This window comes from Staurois parvus, unplaced genomic scaffold (assembly GCF_062004578.1).
Source record: "Staurois parvus isolate SC_StPar_1 unplaced genomic scaffold, SC_StPar_1.0 ptg002469l, whole genome shotgun sequence".
In the NCBI taxonomy this organism is placed as follows: Eukaryota; Metazoa; Chordata; class Amphibia; order Anura; family Ranidae; genus Staurois; species Staurois parvus.
In genome coordinates, this window is record NW_028320265.1 from 178294 (window position 1) to 189789 (window position 11496).

Below are 11496 nucleotides of genomic sequence, written 5' to 3' on the forward strand. Positions count from 1 at the left end.
CTGCACATCCAGTACACCCCGCGCACCCTGCAGATCCTGCACATCCAGTACACCCCGTACTTCCTGCACATCACACACCCCTCACATCTCGTACAACCCGCATATCCCATACATCACGCACATCCTGCACGTTTTGTACACCCCGCACATCCTGGACAACATGCACATCCCGTGCACCCCTCAGATCCCGCACACCACACACATCCTGTACACCACGCATATCCTAATAGAAAGTGATACTAAACGAGTGCTGGATAAGATGGATAAAGCTGCTGGCATGAAACGTAAAACCTTCTATAAAATCATAAAATATATAAGCATGCAGCGCTAATAATAGAAAGATAACATAAAAACACATAAAATCTAATCTAGGCAATAAGTTGCGCTCTGTGGCGCTGAAATGGATAATGTTATAATTATGATAAAAGCAGCATCAGCGACCATACATATAAATAAGCGCTCAATGGCGCTGTAAATAATGACGCGTGAAAACGTCCAATCTCGCCGTCATAAGGGGCATATAGTGATGAAAAAGTTCAATAGTGGTACAATGGTGACAATCCGTGACCGAGGTGTTTAAAAGGATGAGTGTAGATTGCGCTAACCAGAACGCAAATTAGTGGGCATTTGAGTAAATCGAGACCAAATCCTGGTCATCAACATCTGGAAATTGCCTTCCTATTTACATAGTTAGTTTGGCTGAAAAAAGGCAAATCATGATCCAATTTGCTCCTGCAGGGGGAAAAAATTCCTTCCTGATCCCCTGAGAGGCAATCGGATATTTGTGTTTTGCATTTTTAAATCTGCCTAGCAACAAGAAAAAAAAAATGCAAAACGTGGCAAAAAAATGCAATGCAGAAACGGCTCAAAGGCAACCTGCCTAGGTGTGAACCGCGCCCTAATCAATCAGCCAAGGCGCTGAGCGTCTATTGCTACTTGCGTGTTTACCTTTCTATGTACATAACAAAGGCTCCAGGGAAGGGGATTCTGTATATTCCGATAAATGAAATACTGACAAAAGAAATACCTGAGATAAGCAGAGGAAGGAATCCTGAGTGTCCGCTCGTATCTTTGTATCCGTGTGATCATACACAGGAGCAAACACCGCAACAACGGAACCGAGAAATGTTTCCGAGGACGTTCCAATGTGGAATCCGTGTTCCTCCAGTGACCCAAAAATCCCATCATTGATCTTTCCTATAAATACGGAGCTGATGTACAGAGAGGGACACTTCATGCAGGAAACTTCACGTAAGTCGGGTGGGTGAACAGCGCAGTCTATTTTATTGATTTATTTATTTCAGGTACTTATATAGCGCCATCAATTTACGCAGCACTTTACATATATGCGTATATATATATATATATATATATACACACTGCATCTGAAAGCAATACCAAGCCCTCTGTATGTATCATAGTAATTTGGTCAGGCTGAAATATACAGCAATTAATATGGAGCTCTTTTAGTTTGCTAAGGGTTAAATCCCGAGCACTGGCAGCAGAGTTGGACCTGTGCTCCCCCACACAAAATGCAGCGGCTCTCCGGTGGTTTAACACTCCCCATCCCTGAATAGTGTTGATTGGAGGAGGGGGTCAGATCGCAGGAGAGCCGGGCCACTGCTAGATGTGTGAGAGCAGCAGTCTGACTCTCCAGCATGTTTCCCACAGTGGGGATTTTTAGGGTCCTTTCACACGGGGCGGGCCCGTTAAGCTCGGTGGAGGATCTCTCCGCTGAGCAAGCGGATGACAGCTCTGCACAGAGCTGTTCTCTCTCTTCAATGGGCGGTCGGATGAAAATGGACCTCCTGTCAGTTTTCATCCGACCCGATCCAACGGGGCGGATTGGATGTCGGTGGGTGTAAACAGACACATGTCCGTTTACACCCGCTGCTCCATAGAGGAGAATGGAGGTTCCAATTGGGTCCGCCTGAAAAACAGACAGGTGGACCAGATCAGAACATCAGTGTGAAAGAGCCCTTTCAAAGAAAAAAACGGATGTTTGCATCTGTTTTTTTTATCCGTTTACATCCATTTTTCATCCATTTTTTATCCGTTTACATCTGTGATAGGTGGCCCCCTGTGCAATAAGTCCATCCGTGACATTTCCTGGCTACTAAATATTCCACGCTCAACTGTTAGTGGGATTATAACCAAGTGGAAGCAACTGGGAACAACAGCCACTCAGCCACCAAGTGGTAGGCCACGTCACATGACAGGGCGGGGTCAGCGCATGCTGAAGCGCACAGTGCGCAGAAGTCGCCAACTGTCTGCAGAGTCAATAGCTAAAGACCTCCAAACTTGGTGTGGCCTTCAGATGAGCCCAACAACAGTGCGTAGAGAGCTTCATGGAATGGGTTTCCATGGCCGAGCAGCTGCATCCAAGCCTTCCATCACCAAGTGCAATGCAAAGCGTTGGATGCCGTGGTGTAAAGCACGCTGCCACTGGACTCTAGAGCAGAGGAGATGTGTTCTCTGGAGTGACCAATCACACTTCTCTGTCTGGCAATCCGATGGACGTGTCTGGGTTTGGCGGTTGCCAGGAGAACGGTACTTACCTGACTGCATTGTGCCAAGTGTAAAGTTTGGTGGAGGGGGGATTACGGTGTGGGGTTATTTTTCAGGGGTTGGGCTTGGCCCCCTAGTTCCAGTGAAGGGAACTCTTAAGGCAACATTTTGGACAATTTCATGCTCCCAACTTTGTGGGAAGAGTTTGGGGATGGCCCCTTCCTGTTCCAACATGACTGCCCACCAGTGCACAAAGCAAGGTCCATAAAGACATGGAGGAGCCAGTTTGGGGTGGAGGAACTTGACTGTCCTGCACAGAATCCTGACCTCAACCCCATAGAACACCTTTGGGATGAATTAGAGCGGAGACTGTGAGCCGGGCCTCCTCCCCCGACATCAGTGCCTGACCTGACAAATGTGCTTCTGGAAGAATGGTCCAACCTTCCCATAGACACCCTCCTAAACCTTGTGGACGGCCTTCCCAGAAGAGTTGAAGCTGTTATACCTGCAAAGGGTGGGGCCAACTCCATATTGACCCCTACGGACTAAGACTGGGGGGCCATTAAAGGTCATGTGTGTGGAAAGGGTGGGGCCAACTCAATACTGAACCCTACGGACTAAGACTGGGGGGCCATTAAAGGTCATGTGTGTGGAAAGGGTGGGGCCAACTCAATACTGAACCCTACGGACTAAGACTGGGGGGCCATTAAAGGTCATGGGCGTGGAAAGGGTGGGGCCAACTCAAAACTGAACCCTACGGACTAAGACTGGGGGGCCATTAAAGGTCATGTGTGTGGAAAGGGTGAGGCCAACTCAATACTGAACCCTACGGACTAAGACTGGGGGGCCATTAAAGGTCATGTGTGTGGAAAGGGTGGGGCCAACTCAATACTGAACCCTACGGACTAAGACTGGGGGGCCATTAAAGGTCATGGGCGTGGAAAGGCCGGCGGCCCGATACTTTCGGCAACATAGCGTGTATATATATATTATCATGCTTGCTCTTCCGTATTTTTGTAATTGTAATAATTTTTATATCAGTTGCTGGAGGGCGCTCTCAGTGATATTACTTTATTTAAAAAAAAAAAATGTGGTATAAGATAATAAGATAAAAAATGTAAAATAAAAAAATTAAAAAATAATTTGCAAAAAAAAAAAAGATATCAGCTGCATGGGGGGTGCATTGTTTTCAGTTGGTCGGCTGACTCATAGACTTGCGGAAAGGATCAACAAAGCACAACCACTGTTTAATATTACTGAACAGAAAGCAGAGTCTGCCCGTGTATCGGGACAATACCATCTGTGGGTGTAGGATTAGAACTTTTTTTTTTTTTTTTTAATGGTTGAACTGGATGGACTTTTGTCTTTTTTTCAGCCAGACTAACTATGTAATATGGCTTCCATTCCTGGTCCTCAAGCATTTTTTTTTCTGGTGATCTTTATGCGGAATCAGTTTCACGCCAGCCTCTGGTCTGTACAGTTTTTATCTTGCAGGCGCCGGCAGTGAGCAGGACTTCGGGATGAATTTCGGTAAAGTCGCTATCTTTGGGGTGGTCTTGTCCTGCCTGCTATGGACGGAGGAGGCCCAGGCTGGGCTGACCTTCCTGAGTCCAGCCGACATGCAGAAGATCGCAGTAAGTCGTGATTATCTCATCATTTTATATTCAAAAATCTGCAGAGTGTTCTCTAAGTCTGGGAAGGGGGAGGGGGCTGGTCAATACAACTGCCACTTTCTCACATGGGAGTCGCACCATCGCAGGCTGTAATGCTGCAGAGCTTTGATTGCTAGTGATAGAGCCGCTGAGGGGTGACAACTCCCGGGTTCTCAGGTTGACCATGCACTGTGCAATCTGATTGTGGTTATGATTTGCTGCCCTGGGGAGAGAGAGAGCGACGCAGTTATTATTGCATCCACTGACACCACTGTTGGTGTTTATTATTGAGTTCATTGACACCAATGCTGGGGGTTATTATTGCGTCTATTGACACCAATGCTGGGGGTTATTATTGAGTCCAATGACACCAATGCTGGGGGTTTTTATTGCGTCTATTGACACCAATGCTGGGGGTTATTATTGAGTCCACTGACACCACTGTTGGGGGTTATTATTGAGTCCATCGACACCAATGCTGGGGGTTATTATTGAGTCCACTGACACCACTGTTGGGGGTTATTATTGAGTCCATCTACACCAATGTTGGGGGTTATTATTGAGTCCATCGACACCAATGCTGGGGGTTATTATTGAGTCCACTGACACCAATGCTGGGGGTTATTATTGAGTCCATCGACACCACTGTTGGGGGTTATTATTGCGTCCATCGACACCAATGCTGGGGGTTATTATTGAGTCCATCGACACCACTGTTGGGGGTTATTATTGAGTCCATCGACACCAATGCTGGGGGTTATTATTGCGTCCATCGACACCAATGCTGGGGATTATTATTGCGTCCATCGACACCACTGTTGGGGGTTATTATTGCATCAGCACTGAGGGCTATTGTACTCCAACTTTTTTAGTCTGCATTGTAATAAGCTGCAAAAAATGCAAGAAGACAAGCATTTCTGAGCATTGAGGGGCGAAATTTCGCTGCTATTGTACGGCCCACTAGACGTGTTGGGGTCGGCATTTGAGCCCCTCTATAATTTTTCATTTGACCACCATTGCTCTAGGTTGAATGCTATTTATTTAGGATTAAAGTAAATTGGGAAAATACCACATTATGGCCACTAGATGGCGCTGACAATCATAGTAGATAAGTATTTATTGCCTATGACTGTCAGCTCCATCTAGTGGCCATAATGTGGAATTTTTCTGACTCACTCTATTCTTTAGGAATGAATAACATTCGACCTGGAGAGAAACTATCATAATAACGTTTGATTTTGCCCCAGGTTTGCCCCAAACTGATAGCTACAGCTGCCTTGTGTGGAATCTGAGCAACACAGATACCTCAGGAGCCTGTCCAGATGTAACAATTAAGTAAAATGAAATGATTCCATTAGAAGACATCGGCACTAACAATGGATTGGTTTTCTCTCTGTGTCCAGGAGAGGCAATCGCAGAATAAGCTGAGACACGGCAATATGAATCGCAGGGGTGTGGAGGATGACCTGGCCGAGGAGGAGATCGGGGTTCGTATTCTTCATGCTGCTCTTTCATGATTATAATTCCATTTTTACAACCAGCTGCAGTGGGACTACAACTCCCAGCATGTGTACTTTGCATCGTGCACAATATAGTTTAAAGCCGACCTTCGTCTCCTCCCCTTCAGTCTTGCGCAGGTGTACCGGCTCCTCCCCTTCAGTCTTGCGCAGGTGTACCGGCTCCTCCCCTTCAGTCTTGCGCAGGTGTACCGGCTCCTCCCCTTCAGTCTTGCTCAGGTATACCACCTCCTCCCCTCCAGTCTTGCTCCGGTCTACCGGCTCCTCCCCTTCAATCTTGCCCAGTTGTAGTGGCTCCTCCCCTCCAGTCTTGCCCAATTGTAGTGGCTCCTCCCCTCCAGTCTTGCACAGTTGTACCGGCTCCTCCCCTCCAGTCTTGCCCTGTTGTATTGGCTCCTCCCCTCCAGCCTTGCAGTTGTACCGGCTCCTCCCCTCCAGTCTTGCCCAGTTGTAGTGGCTCCTCCCCTCCAGTCTTGCACAGTTGTACCGGCTCCTCCCCTCCAGTCTTGCCCAGTTGTAGTGGCTCCTCCCCTCCAGTCTTGCACAGGTGTACCGGCTCCTCCCCTTCAGTCTTGCTCAGGTATACCACCTCCTCCCCTCCAGTCTTGCTCCGGTCTACCGGCTCCTCCCCTTCAATCTTGCCCAGTTGTAGTGGCTCCTCCCCTCCAGTCTTGCCCAGTTGTAGTGGCTCCTCCCCTCCAGTCTTGCACAGTTGTACCGGCTCCTCCCCTCCAGTCTTGCCCTGTTGTAGTGGCTCCTCCCCTCCAGCCTTGCACAGTTGTACTGGCTCCTCCCCTCCAGTCTTGCCCAGTTGTAGTGGCTCCTCCCCTCCAGTCTTGCACAGTTGTACCGGCTCCTCCCCTCCAGTCTTGCCCAGTTGTAGTGGCTCCTCCCCTCCAGTCTTGCACAGGTGTACCGGCTCCTCCCCTGGACTGAAACGGCTTCCTCTGATGTCACTGCACACTCTGAGCGTCTCACAATGTGCATTAGAAGCTGCAGCAAGTCAGACAGAGCTCCACCTCATTTTCTGTCTGAATCAGCATCAGCTAGCCCTTTCCTTCCCCGCCCCTTTCATTTATTGGATTTCAGTTCTTTCAATCATGGAGGCTCAGCATTATGTGGGTGGTACCTAGAATGGTCTGTGTGCAGATACAGCCTGCCTAGGAATGCCCATTTCTCTAGGCTGAAACCCACCCATCATGGAATTTGGATATTTGCATAACCCCTCGAAAGAACAAGGAAGAAAGAGGAGTACTGAGGCAGGGTGTTGTGATGTTTTTAAGATGCTATGTACATCACTCTGCCAGCCCCTCCCACCAGCCATGATCTGCTTGAATTGCATAGAGAAGCACAGAGACCCAGTGATGACATCACTGGATCTGATATATGTAATAACAAGAGAAAGGATTTATTTTAAAATGTCATTAGTATGTTGATAAGGAGGAGGGACCAGCGGAGGCAAACTATAGGCAGATGAAACTTCATCTTTAAAGACTGCACACACGTTATTATTTTAAAGGTTTCATCAAAGTTTTTTAAAAATGCTGCCGGTACGGAACAACACTCCTTGATCCTGCCAGAAATCCAGAGAGCTACTGACTTCGTATGGTGAGCTGACAACACACTGCCTCTGCTGCACTGAAATCCTAAGTAAGGTTGTCAGCTGTTCCCCTCCTTCCCTACTACAAATGAGGGCCGATGCTGGATTGTGCAGTGCAGTGCAGGGGACACCGTCAGAGAGGAGGGGAGTGTTGCAGCCAGAGCTTCGTCTTTTATATTTACCAATACTGGAGTCCCGCTAAAAGATCATAAACCTGGAACTGGGCTTTAGGTTGGTTATTTGGGCAACATAGCAAATGTACGTAATACCGCCACGTATACACCCATGTATACCGCCACATATACTACCACGTATACCGCCACATATACACCCATGTATACCGCCAGATATACACCCACGTATACCGCCACATATACTACCACGTATACCGCCACATATACTACCATGTATACAGCCACATATACAATCATGTATACAGCCACGTATACCGACACATATACAGCCACTAATACAACCACGTATACACCCACATATACAATCATGTATACAGCCACGTATACCGACACATATACAGCCACTAATACAACCACGTATACACCCATGTATACCGCCACGTATACACCCAGATATACAGCCACGTATACACCCATATATATCGCCATGTATACCACCACATACTGCCCACCACAGGATCCCGCTAAGCTTCCTTTCTGGACTTCCAGGTGACCTTCCCTCTGGATATGAGTATGAAGATGACGCAGGAGCAGTTCCAGAAGCAGAAGGCTGCGGTGAAGGACTTCTTGTACTCCTTCCTCTCTCTGGGGTCATCACAAGGTAAGGACACACTGCGCTCATACCATGCACACACCACACACTGTGCACACTGCACACCCCACGTACATACTACACACCCCACACACACCGCACATACTGCACACACCCCACGCACGTACCGCACACATACAACACACCGCGCTCATACTGCACACCGTGCACATACACCACACACTGCACAAACACCATGCACATACCACTACACACTGCACACACTACTACACACTGCGCGCACATCGCACACATACTGCACACACCACGCACATACCGCAAACCCCACACATACCGCACACCCCACACATACCACGCACACCCCACACATACTGCACACTCCACACACCGCGCACATACCACACACACTGCGCGCACATTGCACACACACCACGCACGTACCGCACACATACTGCACACTCCACAGGGGATGATTTTTATTTTTGTGGACTTTTATTATTTGTTGATATGTGTGTATATATATATATATATATATATATATATATATGTGTCAATTAGAAGTGAGGAATGGCAGCAAGTAAATGGATGAAAAAAAAAAAAAAATATATATATATATACACACATATACAGTTGTGGCCAAAATTATTCAACCCCCAATGCTGTAAAGGGGTTTAGGGACTATAGTGTACATTTGGAATTGTATTCAGAATCAAATCCTACAAGGACGTTGTAACTACCCAAATGCAACTAAAATGACATCAATTGTTTATGTAATACAGTAGTAAATGGTTCTTATGTGGTTTCTTCATTGCCACAATTATTCAACCCCTTAAAGACTACCACTCTGAAGAACAGAGGTTCATACAGGTGCTTTCCATCAGGTATTGAAAACACCTGTGGATGTCACCGAGCAGCAATCAAGCATAATAAGCACCAATTAGGCAGCTTTAAAATGACTGTGATACTCAGCTCCTTCTAGACATTTACTGGTGTGGTTACAAACATGGTGAAGGCAAGAGAATGGTCCAGGAAGACAAGAGAAGAGGTGATTTCTCTTCACAGGAAGGGCAATGGCTATAAGAAGATTGCAAAGATGTTAAACATACCAAGAGACACCTTAGGAAGCATCATTCGCAAATTCAAGGCAAAGGGCACTGTTGAAACGCTACCTGGTCGTGGCAGAAAGAAGATGCTGACTTCGACTGCTGTGCGCTACCTGAAGCGTAGAGTGGAGAGAAGTCCCCGTGTGACTGCTGAGGAACTGAGAAAAGATTTGTCAGATGTGGGTACAGAAGTTTCAGCCCAGACAATAAGACGCACACTGCGTAATGAAGGCCTCCGTGCCAGAACTCCCAGGCGTACCCCCTTGCTGTCTCCAAAGAATAAGAAGAGTCGACTGCAGTATGCCAAAAGCCATGTGGACAAACCACAAAAGTTGTGGGATAGTGTTCTGTGGACTGATGAAACAAAATTAGAACTGTTTGGGCCCATGGATCAACGCTATGTTTGGAGGAGGAAGAACAAGGCCTATGATGAAAAGAACACCTTGCCTACTGTGAAGCATGGTGGAGGGTCAATCATGCTTTGGGGCTGTTTTGCTTCTGCAGGTACAGGGAAGCTTCAGCGTGTGCAAGGTACCATGAATTCTCTTCAGTACCAGGAGATATTGGATGGAAACGTGATGCAGTCCGTCACACACCTGAGGCTTGGGAGACGTTGGACCTTTCAACAGGACAATGATCCCAAGCATACCTCCAAGTCCACTAGAGCATGGTTGCAGAGGAAAGGCTGGAACATTTTGGAGTGGCCATCGCAGTCACCAGACTTAAATCCGATTGAGAACCTCTGGTGGGACTTAAAGAAAGCAGTTGCAGTGCGCAAGCCTAAGAATGTGACTGAACTGGAGGCCTTTGCCCATGAAGAATGGGCGAAGATACCCGTAGATCGCTGCAAGACACTTGTGTCAAGCTATGCTTCACGTTTAAAAGCTGTTATAACTGTAAAAGGATGCTGTACTAAGTACTAAGATTGAATGTCACTTGGGGGTTGAATAAAACTGATAATGCTGTGAGCACAGAAAAGACATTTGTGGTTATTTCATTATAACTGTTATGTTATATTTGTCTGACCTACAAGTGCCTCTTTAATGTAAATGTAAGCAAGATGACTGAATGATCAAAAGCAATGTCAAACTGGCCAAAACACTCAATTTCAGTGGGGGTTGAATAATTTTGGCCACAACTGTACATATATATATATATACACACATGCATTTGTGCATGGGGGTAACAGTAGGTGGGGGGGGGGTAGTTCTTCTTTGAAGAGAACCTGTCACTGTACCCGGAACGGGCAAAATAAAGTACAAGGGGGACTCCTCCTGAAGGGTGGTGTATGATAGCTTGTCTCTTCCTTTCCAGATACAGAGGACAAGAAGGAAAATCCTGAGAGCCAATGAGAATGAAAATCTGCAAATCTCTGGTACCCCTCCTGGACACTACCCTAATGTCTTTATTATCTCGGTGTAACCTGAAATAAACTATATTTATGGCAGAAGCTGTTAGTTGTGCTTTTTGGGATACAGAAGATGTTGAGCAAATGCCCCAGATCCTCATCATGTACCGCTCCCCTATCCTTGGGGGCTTTGTGGGATGCAGACAATGTTGGGCCAATACCCCAGATCTCCATCATGTACCGCTCCCCTATCCTTGAGGGCTTTGTGGGATGCAGACAATGTTGGGCCAATACCCCAGATCTCCATCATGTACCGCTCCCCTATCCTTGAGGGCTTTGTGGGATGCAGACAATGTTGGGCCAATACCCCAGATCTCCATCATGTACCGCTCCCCTATCCTTGGGGGCTTTGTGGGATGCAGAAGATGTTGGGCCAATACCCCCAGATCCTCATCATGTACCGCTCCCCTATCCTTGAGGGCTTTGTGGGATGCAGACAATGTTGGGCCAATACCCCAGATCTTCATCATGTACCGCTCCCCTATCCTTGGGGGCTTTGTGGGATGCAGAAGATGTTGGGCCAATACCCCAGATCTCCATCATGTACCGCTCCCCTATCTTTGGGGGCTCTGTGGGATGCAGACAATGTTGGGCCAATACCCCAGATCTCCATCATGTAATGCTCCCCTATCCTTGGGGGCTCTGTGGGATGCAGCAGATGTTGGGCCAATACCCCAGATCTCCATCATGTACCGCTCCCCTATCTTTGGGGGCTCTGTGGGATGCAGACAATGTTGGGCCAATACCCCAGATCTCCATCATGTACCGCTCCCCTATCCTTGGGGGCTTTGTGGGATGCAGAAGATGTTGGGCCAATACCCCAGATCTCCATCATGTAATGCTCCCCTATCCTTGGGGGCTCTGTGGGATGCAGCAGATGTTGGGCCAATACCCCCAGATCCCCATCATGTACCGCTCCCCTATCCTTGGGGGCTTTGTGGGATGCAGCAGATGTTGGGCC

At 47.4% G+C, this 11496-nt stretch overlaps 1 protein-coding gene across 2 annotated transcripts; it reads left to right on the forward strand.

The window, feature by feature from the left end:
• The first annotated feature begins 931 nt into the window (after positions 1 to 931).
• On the forward strand, positions 932 to 10577 carry GHRL (ghrelin and obestatin prepropeptide). 2 transcript variants are annotated; one of them, XM_089666010.1, is made up of 5 exons: positions 932 to 1260; positions 3989 to 4142; positions 5564 to 5647; positions 7961 to 8072; positions 10442 to 10577. In XM_089666010.1, exons 2-5 carry the CDS (start codon positions 4029 to 4031, stop codon positions 10477 to 10479), a joined length of 348 nt encoding a protein of 115 aa, XP_089522136.1. In that variant the 5' UTR covers positions 932 to 1260; positions 3989 to 4028; the 3' UTR covers positions 10480 to 10577. The 2 variants fall into 2 exon arrangements, with proteins under 2 accessions (XP_089522136.1, XP_089522135.1); XM_089666009.1 differs by having other exon boundaries at positions 933 to 1251.
• The last annotated feature ends 919 nt before the right edge of the window (positions 10578 to 11496 follow it).